We start from the raw sequence: 19,740 nt of genomic DNA, 5'->3' as shown, positions 1-19,740 counted from the left end.
ACCATTATAGAAGAAAACAATCCATTTGTCAATAAGACACATTGAGATTCAATGTGAATTCAGGATCAGGTACCTGAGGCTCCGAGACCGAGGTCGTATGACAGTCGAGGGCCTTCCATCCTCGTCGGTCATGCTGTCCGTGCTGCGGAAGTGTTTGAAAAGGAAGTGCAGCTCATCTTGTGTCGGCTGGTACGGCAGCTGGTGAAGACGCTCCTGGGAGGACGAGGATGACTGCAGACACAAAGATGGATTCATGAGTCGAGAACATTTATTTGTTTCTACATTGGCCAAATGTCAAGGTGAATTCTGAAAGGTATGAAATAAAAACACCACAAATCAATGTTTGGACATTTATATCATATCTGGTGGAAGCACCTCACTATCATATGCACCCTCTGAATGAGAGGTACAGGGTGAGGGATGGTGAAGAGACTGATGGGGTCGATTAAAACATTATGGATTTTTGAAAGCCCACTAGGATTTATCCTGGTTTGCCCGATGGCAGAGTTAACAACATTTGTCTGACTTATTGTTAGACATTTCCATCTCTCCTCTTTCTTTTTACTTATTTCTCTCCCTCTCGCCTTGGCCAGGCATTGCCATGTGTCTCCACCTCCTGCATCCTTCATCTCAAATTAAAAGCCTGATGCAGATTCGTGTAATTGTGACTTCTTGAGCCACAGCTGCAAAAGTGTCGCAGCAGTGGCACATAAGACAAACAATGATATCTATGCTCAAAGAACATTTATTCATACAGGCTTTAATACACAAAGACTCAAACATCCTTGCAGAGAAAGAAAACAGAACGATGCATTTTGGTGTGACACGTGTTCAAAACACCAGCAGAGCTAATCCAGGCTCTGTCGCCAAAATGGACAATTTGGCAAAGTTAAGCCAAAGATTTAAAAGGTGCTAAAAAGGTAGCATTTTGTGTTGGTCAAACTCAAGATTACAGACCTAGCCAACACCGGCAACTTCCTTTTGCAAAGACATAATTGCTACTTGTCAGTCGTGAATTTTCAGTAGCATTGCTCAGTTAACGAGAAAACAAACCTGTTCAAACAAGTTAGACAACCCTGAAATAAAAAAAACGGGCAGTCAGAAGTCACCCAAGAGCAAAAGCAATGAAGTTGTGTTCAGATCCTTTACTGTGAGTTAGCTTCAATGCCTCTCAAATCAGGAAGCTCTACAACTAAACCCTTCATTTTGTACATAATTACAGCATAGCACCATATAACGAGCATTTGGCTGTTGGGAATTTTACACTCACATTTTCATATATACTTTCTGGTTCGTGACGACAGCTGCATAGAAGCCATCTTGAGTCCAAACCACTGGTTACACACCTGTGGAGGATTTCACTGCGGCACACGTGTTTAGCTGGTGTAGGAATCTAGAATACTGAAGAGAACTTAACACTTCTCCAGCTAATCATCAGTGTTTATTTAGGTGATGATGTTAACAGTAATAAAGCCCACAGAGGCGTCATCATTTACATAAAGAAATTATTTTTCAATGTGTACTGCGGCAGTAAGTTAGCTCTTTTTCACACTGTTTACGTTGCTGTTTAATTTTGCAGCCCATGTGTCCCGGACATAGTACGGCCAGAGGGACAGAGGGACAGCATCTGTGAAGTCTCATTTAATGACTCAGTATAAAGAGGCCAGGGAGAGCCATTGAAGAGTGCTATTGTCCCCACTGACCTCTGGGTCTGCCCAATAAACTTCCTTATAATAGCTGCACATGTTAGACTTTCACCACAGACTCAACACATCCCCAACCCCCAACACACACACACAGCTCATTTCAACGCTGTGGACTTAGGTCATTCTGTAAACTGTTATAATTACAGTTTTATTCTAAAAAAGGATGTTACTTACTTAGTACACTTTGACATTTCCCCTCTTAAAATATGTGCACAGCATATTGATGTGAAAAGCTGCGTGAAGTCAAATTTCCTGCACCTTCCAACGAGAATGCTGGTCAGTGGCCCGGCCCGCCACAGACACCAGTTTGAATAACAGCAACTAAGCCAAGAATGCAGGTGTCTACTGGAGATCCTATACTTAACTTATTTTACTTAAATGTTAATTGGAATACGTGTGTATCTGGTACACTGAAAAAGCACAGCTGTAGGAGATTTCTTGTTCCAAATATGAATTGAAGGCCAAGGGTGAAAGATATAAAGTCTTTGAGCTCAATTATTTAATACAAAATCAAGCTAATTTTGGAGAATGACCTCCCCGACAGTGACATGATGTCTCACTCTGTTGGATTTGTTGGGTCTGCAGGAAGATTCGTTGTACAGTGAAGTTCCAGAGTGGTGGTTCTTGACTCACAAACTATCTATGACTCGATGGCAGCATGTAGTGAGCACACAGCCTATTTTAAATTAGACCTGTCAACAGTTAATTAGTTACAGCTGATACGATGAACCGTTGGTTATTTTAAGCTCGGACAGCTACGCTCAGCAGCACCAGGTAGAAACGAGAAACTGCAGCTGTGCTTTCTACACTCGATTGCTAAAGGCTGGTGTTTTTTTTTTTTATACTGATGATCAGCATCAGAGCGAAGTTAACTTGTACACGCCATCACCAAATTCTCACAATTTAGTAACATCACCCAACCTTACTGAGTGCCTCTCTCCTGTCTCCTCTTTTTATCATCTTCCAACCGAGGAACCCCAAAAAGCAACCAAACAAACAAACAACCACGCACACAAACAAGCAACCAACCAACCTCACAAACAAGTTATCAAACAACCAACCAAGCCACTAACCAACCAAGCCACTAACCAACAAGTAAGTGCCATGTAGACCTTCTTTACATGAAAAGTGTCCTGAGATAACTTCTGTTATGATTTGGTAAAATATAAACATATTTGTAAAGACCAACTTCTTAAAAAAAAGAAAAAAGTCTCAGCACATTGTTAATCTGACAAACGTGATGTTGTGATGCTTTGTTCAAGACTCTCATAAAATGTCACTTTAAGTATTTAATGTACCAACAACCACACACACACACAGACTCTACTTCATCTCTTCATCAACATGCATACACACATACTGTGAGTATTACATCTCACACAGTTCCACAGACTTGGGAGAATGACTCATTCAAGCAGATGATAGAGGAAAACAATTAGTGGTTTGTCATCTCGGTCTCGGCATTTGCTGTCCCTCTCTGCATAAACCAATGTGCTATTTGGGCTGAGTGAGGTGTTAGAATTTCCTGGCCGCCACGTCTCGACGGGTGAGGAGGGGGCAGTGTCGTGTTTTGGGGGGGACTTACCGAGACAGTGGAGCTCGGCGGATTGGTTCCATAGCCAGACGAGGGGAGGGATGCCAGAGACCATCTCCGGCCCTCAGCTCTGAGAAAAACAGACAGGGGAGTTACATAAGCCTCGGCAAAGTAGGCATTAGATAGCATTTCACATGTGAAAGTCCTTACACAACAGATGACGTAGGAGATCTACGACAGTGTGAAATGAATGACTTGTTTTCCTCCCTTAATCATATACAAAAGAGTTCTGTGTGTAATTATATTCATAGCAGCTCGTGAGCATTAGGCTTTATGCGGTCCTTCAGAAAATCAATCACAAGTGATTCTTATAAGTAGAATTTTCTTTTTGAAAACCAATATAAATGCAAATACAGGATTGCAGTATTAAAAACACAAACTTGAAAAGACAAAACAAATGGTGCAAGAATATGAAAGAAACTACCTGTCAGCACGAGCCAAGTGACTGAGACCATGACAGCAACAGAGAGAAAGAGAAACCGGTTTTAGTGAGTTTTGTGAATCTTGCACAAGTGACCCTGTGACCCCTGGCATTCAGATGAGGGATTAGTCCTGACAATGTTGCCTTCCTTGCCAGTTTTCATCTGTTCAGATACTAGTGGAGGCGACCTACCTAAATTAATTTGAGGCCAGCGTTTACATAAGAAAAACAAATCTGCACTTTAAGGCATAGCTAGCAAAATAATTTTGTTGCATTCGTTTTTGCAGCTAAGATTTTGGTGTTATTGTTCTGTCTGACATGTTGTCTGCATTCAAATTTTAACACAATGAATGAAACTTACAGGTTGAGTGAATGCTTCTACAAAATTACATGTATTTACAATGATAGTTTGAGTTGGGAGGCTCATAGAGGGATGTTAAAGATGAGAAAGGGTTCATTAAGAACAAGTTAATAAATAACAAGGAATGTTAGAGGCTCAAGCTGCAATTTAACATTAACAACTATTTATTAAAGGAGACATATTGTGGTTCTTTCCTCTAGTGTGTTTATATTAGGTTTGAGCTTTGAGTCCATTATTGCAGCACAACAGCGGATGGGTGCTTCATCACTTTCCCCTGTATAATATATGGTCATGAAGTTACAGTTTATGTGTGCAGAATTAGATCTTGATTCATTATTACATTAGACGAGGGACATTTAATGGTTTGGCCAAATGACGCTGAAATTAAAAGTACCATAAACATTGATGTTTTATGACACTAGAACTAGAAAATGCAAATCCTGAATATTGAAGGAATAAAAGTTTAAAGAATATATTAACTTTAATTTTGAGAGTAAGCTACCGTGATGCTAGCCCAAAGTTACTAAGAGTAGGTGTCATATTTCTGTTTGGTCTGCATTGTGTTTAAGGATCAAGCATCTGAACCACTCATGAGTTTTTAACGACTGTTCTTGGGTGTCTTGAAGGTGCCGCCTCACTTGTAGGCTGAATGGTGTGGGAGTAGGTTTCGGGGGTACCATCTACCTATCTGCCTCATCCTGCTGAGGAGGAGTCGGCTGTAAGGAGACCTGGCGGGGGAGGTGCGTGTGTGTGTGCGTGTGCTTCCATGAATGCTCGAGGCTGAATCAGCCTTAGATACCTCGCTGCTGTTTCTCTACAGCTTGCTGACTGTCTGCCTCTGTCCCAGCTCACACAACGAATCTCACAGTAAACCCTCAGATCATTAAATGTGTTTCTTTTTTGTTTTTGGGTTCATTTGGCTTTTTGTACCGTTAAATTAAAAAGGGTCCAGGGAATGTAAACAACAGCCACACACAGATTGTAGTTCCTGAAACTAACCCTTACCCTATTTTGACCAAATTAACCCATTAGTTGTGGCAAAAACAAATGAATCCGTCCAGGGGCAATGATTTTAAAGTGTAATGTTGACGTACCTTCTGGCAAATGGAAAGTTGAGGCAGGCGCTGGTCGACACATTTCGGGGGCTGTCTAGCGGGCTGCTTGCAGCTTAAAGAGGAAAGACAAAGTTACTCCCAGCACTATTTACGACTGTAATATTAAACTCCTGAAAATAGAACAGCGACCAAATGGTTGCATTTCCATATGGAACATTTTCAGAAGAATGAATGACATCATTTCTATGCAGGAAAACTCAATCACTGCAGCATTAACCAGCACCTCAGAAAGGTCCAGTATATCATCTTGGTATTACATTATCCAAATACTACAGCACCTTTCTATGAATATTCTTCATTGCGGGGAAAGCTTCACACAGTTTGGTCTCACCAGAGTCGGGGGGTCTGGGTACACTGATCCGTTTACACACATGGTGGAGCTCCCAATTAGAGCCTTATAGCCTCTCTGTGATGAGATGATCCTCGGTTTGATTGAGTTCAAAAGGGAGCATGTCCACATACTGCTGGAGAGCCAAACTCTTTTCATAGAGTGCAGCTGCCTCATGGCATTAAGAGGCTCACATTGTACGTGTTATTGTTGATTCACAAAGCAGGAGGATGCCACCAATTTAGCAATTTACTCTCTTTCAGTTAACTTAACACATTTCTGTACTTGTGTGTCTTAAATCTTAATTCTGAACATCTACGAATAAAGTTCCCAACTTGAACGAAGGAGTTCTGATGGGTGATGATATTTTACTGAAGAGGAACCTTGGCTGAGAGTGTTGGTGGTAAAACATTATATTTTCTATTCTGATCACAAAGTAGAACTACAACGGTAAATCAGCCATATTGATTTATCGGCTGGTATCAGCTTATTGAAATCATTTATATATGTGGATTTGTTGGCAGAACAGAGATGTCAAAACTGATTTGAGGTCATTTAGAAACACTTTCTGCAAATGACTTGCCCCCATCCATATGTTAACTGCTAATCATTTTTAAGACACAAATATGGAGGCTCCATATCATGATTCTTCTTATTGTCGTGTTTGATGGAAAAAGTGACAAGGTGAAAAGTGTTTGTCTGGTTGAAAAATTACATGTTATTAACTAAATCTTCCTTTTGCAGCATTAAAATATTTTCCCATTAGTGACAATGTAAAATGTTCTTCAGTGAGTTGATAAAACACTGGATCCTGTTATGCAGATGACTTTTGATTCCCCGTTTGTCATATATTTAACAGTCTCCTGTGTCATCCAGATCATCCATACATGTCTGAATGTTCTGCAGAGAGTCAACCACATACTGTGTTGTGGTGCTGCTCACGACTGGTGTCTTCAACTTGCTTGATCTTGTATTAGTGAGCATGGGAGGGAGGTTTACAAACTACAACGTGAAAGGAGCTGGTGCTTTAGCAGCACGTTACATGAAAAACACAAATGTTTTCTCTAGCAACTGCATCAATCAAACACAGTGAAATGTTTTTCATACCCCAGGCCAATAAATTGTTGGATGACACTATAACGCAGGTAAAGTTGAGCCGATGCCAATACTAACATGCTTTTCTCCTCAAATGTTTTTTTGCAATGGTGCTCCTGTTGGAACGTGTTGGGATTAAAAGGTAACCAAACACATAAATGGTTCTTACCGGTGTGGAGAGAGAGTGGAGAAAGTGGCCGGGACAGCGTGGGCGATGGCGTCCCGACACCGAGGTTCTTCCTGTTGCTGCTGCGACAGCTGGAGCAGAAAAAAGAGAGTAGGAAAAAAAATTGGCTGAAAGCCTAAACACACACCACACATCTGCATCTCTCATCAACATTTGGTTTAAAATGTCTCTCTGGGGCTTTGTATACTGAGTGACTGTCATGAGACTGTGGACCAGTTAATTCTGCTGCAACTGTCCACAGTGGAATTTGACCATTAAGAAGCAGAAGTTAGAAAATAAGCTGGTTTTCTGACAGTGTTAAATCATGACCAACTAAGGGCGTTTTCACACTTCTAAGTTTGAACCATGATCTAAACCAAAGTTCATGTCTCTGTTACTTTGTAAACTTTGGATCGAGTTCATTTTGGTTTCATATTGCAATTCATAGATAAATTGCACTAAAGACCTATTTAAATTGTACGTCCAGTCATCATCACCTACGTTGGATGCATCTACTTATACTTGACATAGATTGGTTTGTATAAGGGCATGCATCTGACGTAAGCGTGTTGTCAATTCGGCTATTGTTTTCCCTAACTTCTTTGAATAGGGTCCATTCAGTTGCAGTACTCAATATTAGTTCAAGTGCGTCAAATGAACAACTGAGGCAGTGTATTACTATCTTTCTGTTGTCTTATTTCTTATCATCAGGATTCCTGCAAGTTACTGCTTAAAGCTAATCTTTTCCATTTTAAAAATCATGACAACAAACAAATTGTTACTTAGCATAAAAAAGCTAAAACGGATTATTCTCACGTTTCCTTTCATCACTAAACTGTTAATATGAACAATAGAATAACAATAAATCCCTGTAAACTGAGAATCATAATTTTGGCCCTGGGTTTACTCACCTACAATTACAGGTTTGACTCATGCAGTGCTTCAGGTTGTGTGTATGTCCAAGTGTGTGTTTGTGTTGCGCAGCAGCTTGATGAACAGAACAGGACTTGTGGCAGTGTTAACACTGGAAAGATTAAGAAGACACTTGACCTCTAAAGTAACAGACTGTCATCCATTAATCTCTGACTAATGTAGCTGAATGAAACCGTCTGAATGAGTCACAACACAATAACACATCTGTGTTGTGTGCAAACTGGCTGGGCACAAACTGGGAGTGGTGACAATAGAGAGCAACGTCTAGTTTTCTGGATCATACTATTTGGTATTCTGCCAATTTTAATGGAAGTACTTTTATAATTTCATGATATTTTAAATGTATGTTGCCGGGGGTTTTCTTTTGCACTATTTACAATTTCAACTTTCGTTTTTGCATTTCCTGACACGTTAAAATTGCTTCTGAAAAGCCTATTTTCGATCAGCACCAGCTGTCGATCATTTTGCAGTCAGCTATTTCACATAACATGGTAGCCATCCCAGATTTAACAAAAGGAGACTGGAGTGTATATATTAAGCCTAAAAGAGAAAGTCAGTAAAAATTATTAAGTTTTATTTCAGTACATTTAAATGTTAACTTAGCTTTTAAAGTACATGCTAAGCTGCAAACTGGATCCTCAAAATATAATTATTTTACTCAGAGAGCAAACCAGTTTGTCTTCAGCTGAAGGCTGCAAATTATACTTGTTTAAAAGAACCAGGTCAACAAGGGTGTGTAACGATGATCCTTAACTCCACACATGAGACAATGGCAGACTAGGGCAGCAGCACATATCGTGTTCTGTAATAATGATACACGAATGTTGAGTGTCTTGTTTTTTTAAGCTTTTCAGAAACCTGGTGATCAAATGTTGGGTTTGTCTGTTCAAAAGTCCCAAAGACATTCAGTTTACTGTTATATATGGCAAATAAATTGTAAGGTGTTGGAACTTGAGAACATGTGGCATGTTAATACATTATAATAATACTGCTTTCCATTGGTAGGGTGAGCTGTATGAACTTATTCAAGTGAAAGTAATCAGAAAATGATGTTTACATGGCAGTACCTCATTCAGATTATTGGCTAAATGGGTTAATAATAAAAAAAAAGGTGTCCATCTAAACATAGTCAGTGTCAAATTGCTGCAGACCCAGAATCCATAGTTACATCTGTGACTCTCATTGTCGTATTCACATCTGGAGCAACCCAGAGAAACCATTGTGTCACTAAAGGAAAGACGTTATCAACAGCACTTTCTGCTCTTTACAGTCGAGTGCACATGAGGCTTATGATTCTTAACTAGAAGAACTGAGAGCTCATCGTCTCTTCCCACTGAGATTTAACGGATGAGATTATTTCCGCCTTCGGAGCGGCACTGCGTTGAGAAATGTTTACGTAACTACAACTCTAATCTGCAGGCAAATGCATGACACACCAACGCGGCGGCCATGTCAGATGAAGAGAGAAGACGATGATGGTTAAAAACACTAAGAGGAAACCTCCTGTCAACACACACACAAAGCTGGAGGGAGTGTGTGTACGGACAGCAACAGCAGGCCCAGCTTGAGCCACAGATGTCCACAACTCTGGGATGTGTGTGTGTGTGTGTGTGTGTGTGTGTGTGTGTGTGTGTGTGTGTGTGTGTGTGTGTAAGTAAAGGGAGTGCTAAATAATCCTGTCTTGAAAAGAATGGGCAAACTTTGCCCATTAACATTCAAATGAGCAGCTTTGGCTGTGACACCAGGGTGAACAGCTCACAGTGGTGGTAAAAAATAATATATCTTCAAAAATCTTTGGGGCAACGTGAAGAAGCCACCTGAGGCCTATAAGGAATTGTGATGAACACTTTCCTGACGTTTTATAAACCTAAAATGAATCAAGAACTTTATCAGGGGGGGATACGATTAAACCATCAGTATTTGCAGCTGTTTCCAGTCATTTGAAAGTGGCCCTTTGCTGCTGTTTTCTGTTTTGTATGACAGTAAATTTGAGTATTTTGCTGTTTTGGACTGTTGATGAGATAAATGCACATTTCTGAAGACATGAAAGCGGCTCTATAGGAAACTGAGATGAGTATTTTTCATTATTTTCAGACATTTTAAAGCCTGACAATATATCAAATAATTCCAATTAACAGCAACTGTTTCTTGCAGCCATAACCCACAATAGCCAGGCCTGCAGTCCAGCTCAGGGTCAACTCTGCATGAGGCAGTTAAAAGCTGCAGGTCATTATCTTCAACATGGCAGAGCTCCAGCCTCCATCACACACCAGTACAACCAACTTGCAATTACCAAACGGGGAAGTAGCAGTCGCATTGAAAGATCCACTGTAAACTGGCCAAAGAAAAGTGCACGTGATATTTGCATCATTTGATTTACGAGTATACCTTTTTAGAAAATAAAAACAAATTCATTCATTAAAAGACTTCTGTGTGGATCTATTTAATTTGCATTGGAAGATCCACTGGTTTTTTACGTGCCAACTGTAAAACTGGCTTTGGCTTCAAATAACCAAAGAAAACCTGATATTTGTCGCATTTCCTTTGTGAATAGCAACTTTTAGAGTAAATATTGTCAGTAAAACTTAGTGGTTGCTTTCAATGATGTTATAAAAGCTGTGTACAAACACAAACGTCTGGGTTTTAAACACGCCAGTACAATTTCCGCACACATTGCATCTGGCTTTTTTTTTTGAGTAATTTCATTTGAGAATATCACATTTTTGGAGCTAATATCGTCAGTAGAGTGTAGTGGTGGCTTCCCATGATGTTTGACCAGCTGTGTGTGAACTGGGTTTACATACCAGTACAACTAGAAAAGTATCCTCACATAAAAAAAAAGACCTTCAGTGTGTATTTATATAACTTGCACGGGAAGATCCAGAGGTTTCATGCATGAACCGTAAAACTGGCTTTGGCTTCACATAACCTGCTGCAGACAAATTTCATTCGAGAATATGAATTTTTAAAGCAACTGTTGTGAGCTCAGGATATTGGAGGCTTTCGATGATCTGTATAAACCATCTATATAAAAAGGGTATAAACACAAAACCCTGCTTTAAACTGCCCCAGCACAGGATTAAGGCTGGAGCCGCGTTCTGTGACGCTAGCTTGTTTTTTTGGTTGTAACATAAAGAAAAGCTCCCATTAAAAAGCATCAGATGAAAAACCAGCTGGGACACGTTCCCTGTCGCTGAAGACAAAGTGACCCCAGAGAAACCGAGAAACCAGCTCGACCTGGCCGGCTCCCATCTTGATAACTACCTCTTTGAGCGCTTTAGCAGAGCCCCGGGGACAAAGTGGGACTTGTTGTGGCTCGGCGCCGCGGACCAGTGGCTCGGGTCCGACATGCTGGAGGCTTTTTTCCTCGGATAACGTCGTCTGGAAGTTGGAGAAATGTTCAGAACCCCGCGGCTGGGGTCGACGTACAACCCGTGTCTGCTCCTCCGCCTCCTCCCGCTCCTCTTCCCGCTGCCGCCGCCGCCGCCGCTGCTCTCCCCACCATCGTCTCTCCCTCCCGGCGGTTCCTTTTGTGTTCGCACCGACCGTCTCCCAGTGGCTCCCGGTGGCTCCCAGTGGCTCCCGGTGGCTCCCAGTGGCTCCCGGTTACAGCCTCCGGGCCCCCGTGCGGCTGTCGTGCTCCTTTCCCCGCAGCAGCACCTCCATATCGGCGTGTTTGTTGAGGAGCCTCCTTCACTTTGAAAACAAACCCTCCGCCGGCTGCGTGCGTCTGAGTGAGGAAGCTGCTGCTGCTGCTGCGTTCAGGTGCTGCTGGTTACATCCGCCTTCACGCTGCTGCAAACGGTCCACCCAAGTTTGAGGCTGCAGCCGCTGCCCATTTTTATTAGTTAAAGTCAGTTGATTTTATTTGAATTTGCCACCATAAATGTCCAAGGTGACGTCTTCTGATGTCTTGTTTTGTCCACCCAAGAACAGCCCAAAGCTAAACTAGAATCAGGGAGAACATATACGTCAACAGTCTCCTTATTGCTGCTTTCAGACATGCACTGAACTCGGGAGAATCTCCTGACATTCTCCGGAGGGGCTGTATGTGAAAACGAAAATGCCACTGAGAGCCTCGGGACTTTCTCCTGCCAACCTCCTTGAAAAAACTCCGGAGAATGTCCGAAGGAGCCTATAGCTACTTTCAGTCATGCACTGAACTCCGGAGATTCTCCGCACTTTCTCTGGAGGAGGTGCATGTGTGAGCGCAAATGTCCGAGTGAGAACCTTATCTGTGGACTTTCTCCACCTGGCCCCCTAGTATAAAGTCAGCAGGAGGTCATGAGAACACAGCCTGGGATCCCCCACTGGATTGACAGCGAGCGAGTGGGGGGTTGATGACGCGTCTAACACGCAAACGGGCACAAAAAGTGTAAAAAAGTGGAGCCAAACATGAAGAAGACACCGAAAAAAGATGTCCATATCGTTTGTGGCGATAAGAGTGTGTGTTGTCAAGAAAATCACGTGATCTCTGCAGTGGAGTTAATATGTCACTTCCTGTCTCCGCCTGCTGCTCCATCTCTCGCCTGAATAATGCAGGAGGATTTGTTGCTGTTGCGTCTGTGCAGAGAAACTCCAGCTCTCCAATTGTGTGGACATTCTCTGGAGGTCATGTCAGAAGAGAGCTTATGAAACCAGATTTAAATTCACTAGATCCAGATTCTTTTGCAAATTGCACACACTCATAAATATCAATCCCCTAAACATGACAGGTTTTTTTCATCAAGATCCATAAACTATTCGCTGAGAAATCGATAAAAATGTTGAAGTGAAAATGAAAAAAAATTAAAACAATAACAAGTAAAACATATAACATGGATCACACCTTCTAGAGAACAATGGATGTGTGTCTGACAGGGAAATTTGTATTTTATGAGTAGTAACTCTGTTGAATGATGATCTGTTAATAATGTGATGAGGACTCGTGTTAATTTGCATGTATTGGTGTGTAAAACCTTTGCATAAGATAAAGGCACATAACTGCACCTGCACATTTAGAGACGTTATGAAGCAGCTGGAGTCAAATCCGCTATTTAAACTTAACAATATATTCTTCAATGGGTTATTGTTCAATTGTTTCAAATTTTTCGAGGATTCTTTAGAATATTTTATGCCTAGTTAAGACATTAAGGTAACATTTTTACATTTATATATATATAATTTGTATATATAATTTTTACATTTATATATATATTTAATGAGAGCAAACTAGGATAGGACATGTTTTTAGTACAGCTTATAATATGGAGGGGGGGGGGGGTAAACTGTCTGACTATTTGGTCAAAGTGTAAAAATAGTCAAACCCATTGCCATAGAAACACTGGCTCCACATTTTCCTCTTTTATTCACACGATGCATTGGCAATTTCCTACGGCACTTGAAAGCAGCGTAAGATGTTGTTGGATTATACCATGAGGAGTGCGGTCAAGGGAGGATTCTAGCCAAACTTTTAAACAGTGGTACATTCCACTGCATATACCACCTCCAGTGGATGAATGCCCAGCATGTATGTGTTTAAATTTCATATTTTACATGAAAAAACATTATGCAGTGTTTACAGTGAACGCTGAATCTTTAAAAGAAAACAAAATCTAAAGAACATCTAATTTTATTTATTTGGATTCACATTCTTTTCAAGTCTATTTTTATGGTTGTGGCTTTTTGTTTAGTTTTTTCAACCTAGTTTCACTTCTGCACTGGTTAGGTTTAGATTGGGGGTTAAATACATTTAAAAAGTCCCTCATTAAAACTATAATTAAGTTGTTCAAATACCACCATTAGAAGAATAAATGAATAATTAAGTGGATAAAATAATCAAATGAGGGAAGGTTTTAAAAGACCACAGGCACAGGTGGGACAGTTTTAGCTCTCCCTGGATGTTAGGTAAAAAAGTTGTGGCCCATCACATAAAATACATTAAACTATAATAAGTTTATTTATTTTTAGTAAGTTTATTAAAACAGTGGTTAGGGTTTGGGTCAGCCTGGGTCAAAGGCTTTTTTTCATATTATAGATAGAAGTGTAGCTGGTTGGCTGCTATGGAAACATCTGATAAAATCCAGTTATTTCATGCAGAGGTCATTATTTATAAGTTTCAAAGGGAACATTCTTATGATGAAGTCTCTCACTTTTGGAATTGGCACAGATATATTTAGAAAATAATTTAAAACAAAAGTAACACGTTATGCTCTCTACCAGTTACTGTTTATAGGTCATAGTTGACGTGTTTGCAGTGTGAGGAGAACTGTTTATTCGCTTTGATAATCATGTAATTGAATGTTAATGGAATGACTGTAAAAGTCCTTAACTTCTCACATTTGGTATGTTTTAGTTTTTATTATGAGCCTTATTCTTCTATTTAACATTCACTGGTGTCGATTTTATCAAATGATCGCTGTACAAACCTCGTTGGGTTTTTTTTTCAGATACACAAATAAACATTTTGATTCTCCAAGAACACACAGATTTCCAGAGCGGAACAAATCCACCTTAGTCTAGATCGTCTTGTAGCTGTGGTCTATGAGAAATCTTTACCTGACCCCGCCCCAGTGAGACTTGTTTGTGCCTCAAGGAAGCTCGGCCTCAAATATGAAATATCACATGGAGTCTTCTTACCCTCTGGCACTTCTAACTTTAGAGGTCACCAGTATCACGTTCCACCAGCAGCGTTGCAAGTGCTTGATTCACTGCTCTCTTTCTCATGTTTTTTGTCTGTACTTTGCATTATTGCAGGATTTTGCATTTGTTTCAAAGCTGCTACATAATGCAGTGAAGGTGCCATACCAATAAAATGACAAAATATATCATGCACTTAAAATGAATCCTGCTCCAGGTTGAAGACAAGAACTCAAACGTTGATGCAGTGAAGCAATTTACTTGCATACAAAGACAGAATTTGATGCAAGAGGATAAGCTTGTTTCCTGGCTGGTGAAACGTGCGACCTGCTGTACCATGGCACAAGATAAAGGCCGTGTGAAAACTGCGTCTCGTTAAGACAGCGATGTTTATTCCCAGTAAAAATTTGCTCATTTGTCAAAGGGAGAAAAACGGGATTCATTACTGCACGGCGACAGCCTCGCACTGCTCACACATCCAGAGACATGCTGGATGCAGCCGCCTCTGTGTTGCCTTCCTCCACAGCACCCAGCGCCGTCGCCAGGCAACCGACATAGACTTAGAGACAACTAATAAATGATCGGTCTTCACTGGTGATACAGACGCACAAAAAAACTACTCCGATTTACGGTGTATTTCCTTTTTTCTCTACAGTTATTTCCCACTTTCGACACAATTATCTGTCATTGGAAAAGACACTCAGGAAATAATACTTAGGCTTGCTCTAAATTTTAACATGGTTTGAACACATGGACGTAAATATGATAACAGCAGAACATGTTTTTGATTTCATACTGATCCAACTTATGACAGCCTGATATAATAAGTCCGACCGCTTTCATTTATCACAACCATCAACCTGTGAAAGTGTGTATGTGAACCTGAAACATGGTTTCATAGAAGCACATGAGTTAATCCTTGGTTGCCATTGAGTTGTGTCTGTTTAAACAAATACAGATTGTGATTGAAATATATGATGTGATATGATTATTCCTATTCCTTTTCACAGATGATTTATGTATTTTGAACAGTTGCTGTTGAAAGTCACTGGTTTGCTGTGCCTTTTTCTTACTTGCTTGCTTATATAGATATTTTTATTTTAAACATGAAATAAAAACCAAACCTAAAAAGAAACCTTGAACCTAAAACAACAGCAGAACAGCCGCTAAACAGATCTCGGGGTGAGAATATTTGTCAACTACTGTTTCAAAGACTGAACTTTGAATGTCAAAGTGGTGCAGCTTGATTGAATTGAAGGGGACTGTTGTGCCTTGGTGGAGGTTCACATTCTACTGAGAGCTACTCTAATTTTAACAAAAAAGAAGACCACAATTATATATATTTACACTTTTAAACAAGACTGAATACTACACAAAAATATATGGGCGCTGTAGCGTTTATATACTTCAGTGTATTATGTAATCTTTGGGGACATTGGGGCCCATGTACATGCTAATGAAAGGACTTGTTACATGGTGCAACACTGTTGATCGCTGAAGAGTTTTTGTGGCGCTCTATGGCCCAGAGGAATAATCAAGCTTTGTCTACAAATGACACCTATTATGTGGATCAGCTAATTATTCGTTTTGTGTTGAACCGGCTAAATGATGTTGCTTTTATCTGTGCGTGACCTGTTTGCCTTACCTCCAGGGATGAAGGGTCTGCAAGGGGCTGCAGGGGCTGCAGGGGCTGCATGGGCTCAGGAGGGTGGGGCTCTGGCAAGTGGGTGACAAACTGTAAGGAAAGAAATGTACGCATGAATTAGTGCCATGACTCAGCACCTCAGCGTGCCGCGTCTGTCAGCCGTCGGCGGAAAAGCTATTGTCGCGGGTAAGAGGTCGATGTCTGCCCCTCATTGGATGACGTCCCCCAGCTGAGGGTGACAGACACTTGGCGTCTGTCGGCAGGGGGATGCTACTGACGCCTCTCATCTGTTCGTACTGTTGATTCAGGGAGGTTTGGATGCAACCTAATGGGGAACATGTACACTCTCTTGAGCTTGTACACCACAGGAAGTCGACAGCTAGGGGTCAACATACCAGGCAGGAAGTTTTATCATCCAGCACATGTTTAATGAACACCTAATAATGACTGCAGCCTCTGTCATGTGACGACATGCTGTGTTGACATGAGCTTGACTTCACAAGAAAATTTACAACCTCTACGTTCTTTAATTAATTGATTGATGAAGGAAAAACTCGCTTTTATGGAGGACCACGAGTGTCACAGAAATAATAATAAAAAATAGAAAAGAAAAAGCAGCAGGAAACAACAGCGCAAAATGAAGTTGAGAGGAAATCACTCTTTGAAATACCTGATTAATATTCTTATTCTTAATAGAATTTATTATTCCAGTTAGTTTATTTAGAAATTCATAAATATCTGTTTAAAATATGTTCTTATTCACTGTTTTTACATTGGCTTTTAAACCCACTTATTTATATTTTTATTATTTATATTTATTTATTTGTATATTATTTTTATAATCCCTTTTTTCAGTGTGATGACTTAAACTGTAACTTAGTTGATTTATTTATAAATTAATTAATTAATTTGTAAAGTAATTAGTCATAACTATCATATACTAGTTCTACGACACTCTTTGTCCTCCGTAAAATACAAACATTTGTTTTCCTGTACACACAAAATCCTGAACCTTTACTTTTTAAAATACACATTTCTACCATCTCTCATCTTAACACACCATTTCTTTTGTTGCATTAAAACCTGCCTGCTCAGCCATCCTGAGGTCTACATCTGTGACGCTGACCCAGCACTGAAGCGGTTTTCTACTGATTCTCCTGCTCAACTGTAAGCTCTGCCTTGTGGGCACCACAGTGCTGCTATTGTCTCAGCGCTGTGGAGGCATCGCAATGCTAAACACACACTAATGAACGTGTTGTCATAGTAATGCAGGGAGGATGGTAGGGAAAACCATTCCTTGACCAGAGTCTCCTCGTTAAGTAGTGTGGGCTCATAATTACACAACACATGCAGCTCAGCACGTTGAATTTCAGATTCCTCAAAACACAGAGCCCCCCCCCCCCCCCATGTGTTGCTTGAGTGAGTTATTGTCCTGTCGTCGTTTCTATTTTACATTTTTATTCTGACAGCACCTCACAGACACTGTTGTCCACTAGTGTAAACTAAGTAGAAAATCTCAGACTGACTCATGGACGACATTCACACTGAATTTGTGAATTGCTCAGATGTTAAGGTCATTCACGGAGACATGACACTAAGTGCGACGGCAGCTCTACAGCCCTGAGATAGCAAAATGGCAGCAGGATTGTCTTTACTGCAAAAATAACAATCATGTCCAAATTTCTTTTTTATTGAAAAGCATTGTTTTATTCCAGCATATTTTAGTCATATTACTGTCCTTCATATTGTCCATAAAATAAAAAAGGGCTTAAACTTAAAAATAGGAAATTTGATGTTCAAAGCATATTTTCTGAGGTTTATGTACATGAATAATAATGATCTGCAATAAATAAGGCTGTGTCTCAACAACATTGTGGTATGCTTATCATTTAGTCTCTGCTGGTGGTTTAAGAGTCAATCCAGAAAAGCTAAACATCACAGGTTGGGTTGAGACAAATGAGCGTCTGAAGCGATGCATCCATCAACAGCCAGTAAGACCATGAACCCGTCCCTGCTGGCTGAGTCTTAACCTGAACCCTCCTCTGTATCTTGGAGCAGGAGCAAATAAACGCCTTAAAATGAAAACAAGTGCACGCTCTGCTGAGATGATCCACGGTGGAGGCAGATGGATGGATCAGAGGATGGGGATGTGAGCGGGGAGCTCCTACGCCTTATGGATCAGCATCTATAGTGGGCAGCAAGTACTTCCCCCCTCCCTCCCCAACAAAATTTTAAAAAAAGCATTCCCTCTAGGGGCTTGATGAGTGGGCGGATATAAAACTGAAGCCATGTCGTTTGGTGGAGACGGGAATCAGAAATGAGCATTTCTAAGGACATAATGTAAAAAAAATGCTCCTTTAAAGAGTGAAAGGCATTTTGTGTGTGTTTGTTTTGTGAGGGTGTGCATGTGATTCATGCAGGAATCGTGGAGCGAGAAGACAAAAGGGCTGGAGGAACACAACACATCATCATCACGACAGTATTCCCACTGATGCATGAGCTGTACTAGAAGTGCGACGGTTGGTTTGATTAAACTCTGCAAAGCTGCTTATTTTTGAAGCCTGAGCTTTAAACTAAAATTTACTCAAAGTCCTTAAGTTTCCTGTTGTTTGGTTTTTACAAGTTTAACCAGTGAATTGTGCAAACACAGTTGCAGCTCAAGGCCACGACAGCTGGAGTCTACAATCAGTGTTTACAGATTAATAGGCAGGAAAACATGCCAATTGTTAAGCAACAGGCTTCTGGCCAGACACATAGAAGAGTAAACTGAGGCTGCTTGACTAGACAATGAAGCCTCAAATGTCATCAACCTGAGGGATTATTTGCTTTTCCATCAGTTGGCAGCTCTGGTCTCAAAGATTAATGGATGACAGTGGCTCTGAACTATGTATGAATATTAAAAAAGAGACAGGAGGTATAAACATGGCCACATAAACAACTCAACTTTACAAAACAACAGTCTCACATGGCAGCCTGCGCTTTCACATCTGCTGCAGATGATTAGAAAAACAAACAGTCAAACTTACTCCAGAGTCAGAGAGGGGATCTTCAGCTTGTCTCGCCTGGACTTCATTCTCCCCGAACACATGCACCAGGCTGCCGGGCGGCGGGGGCTTCGCTCAGCGCTGCACCTCTCCTCTCACAGCCGGAACCGAGCCACTCATCGCCGCGGTGGGTGACTAAAAATAACCCGTTCAACCGGCTGTGTGTGCGTATCCTTTACCGGCGGCTTCAGCAGATTCCAGGGGATCCTTTTTTGTTTACTATCCCCTAGATGGAATAAACACGCTACAATAAACAAGTCGAGATAAATAATAATAAATGACGCGCCCCGGCGGTTCTGCGCGCTCCGCTCCTCGCCCGTCCCCAATGCGCACTGAACAGCGACTGCCACGGAACTGGAGGGAGCGACGGGTCACCGCGAACCTCCATGTGACTGGTGGGGAGCGAGGGAGGGAGGGAGAAGTGGGGGGGGGGGGGGGGATGACAGTGAGTAGAGGTGAGTTTGGGTGAGGACTGGGGGGGTTGGAGCGTGGATGTGATCCACATTACGCGTGTGAACAGAAATGTGGATTGTTGTGGCTGGTGATTTTCGTGTTTCTCTTCCCATTTCGTGTCACGACGTGAAAATATAAGTTCGCAGTGTGTTTTTCGTGCTTCGTGCTTCGTGCTAACCGATCCAGTCTCTCTCTGTGCGCACTGGAACAAAAGCCAGCAGCCGAGGAGTGAACAGGCTGCTGCTGGTGGTGATGAGGCTG

At 41.2% G+C, this 19,740-nt stretch overlaps 1 protein-coding gene across 4 annotated transcripts in view; it reads right to left on the bottom strand.

Annotated features, from left to right (window-relative positions):
* Positions 1 to 19,391, bottom strand: part of mast3b (microtubule associated serine/threonine kinase 3b) — a 35,370-nt gene extending 15,979 nt beyond the window's left edge. Inside the window, exons 1-7 of one of the 4 annotated variants that reach the window (XM_034583127.1) lie at positions 19,009 to 19,391; positions 15,983 to 16,072; positions 6,790 to 6,878; positions 5,177 to 5,249; positions 3,725 to 3,745; positions 3,292 to 3,370; positions 74 to 231 (exon numbers count right to left, since the gene is read on the bottom strand). In XM_034583127.1, the coding sequence (XP_034439018.1) occupies positions 74 to 231; positions 3,292 to 3,370; positions 3,725 to 3,745; positions 5,177 to 5,249; positions 6,790 to 6,878; positions 15,983 to 16,072; positions 19,009 to 19,070 (572 nt within the window). In that variant the 5' untranslated portion in view covers positions 19,071 to 19,391. Of the gene's footprint in view, positions 1 to 73; positions 232 to 3,291; positions 3,371 to 3,724; positions 3,746 to 5,176; positions 5,250 to 6,789; positions 6,879 to 10,983; positions 11,482 to 15,982; positions 16,073 to 19,008 lie in introns of those variants that run through there. The other 3 variants (XM_034583128.1, XM_034583129.1, XM_034583130.1) reach the window with 3 other exon arrangements.
* Positions 19,392 to 19,740: the final 349 nt, after the last annotated feature.

Source organism: Hippoglossus hippoglossus, chromosome 4 (assembly GCF_009819705.1).
Source record: "Hippoglossus hippoglossus isolate fHipHip1 chromosome 4, fHipHip1.pri, whole genome shotgun sequence".
In the NCBI taxonomy this organism is placed as follows: domain Eukaryota; kingdom Metazoa; phylum Chordata; class Actinopteri; order Pleuronectiformes; family Pleuronectidae; genus Hippoglossus; species Hippoglossus hippoglossus.
This window is presented reverse-complemented; position numbering and strand designations above follow the sequence as displayed.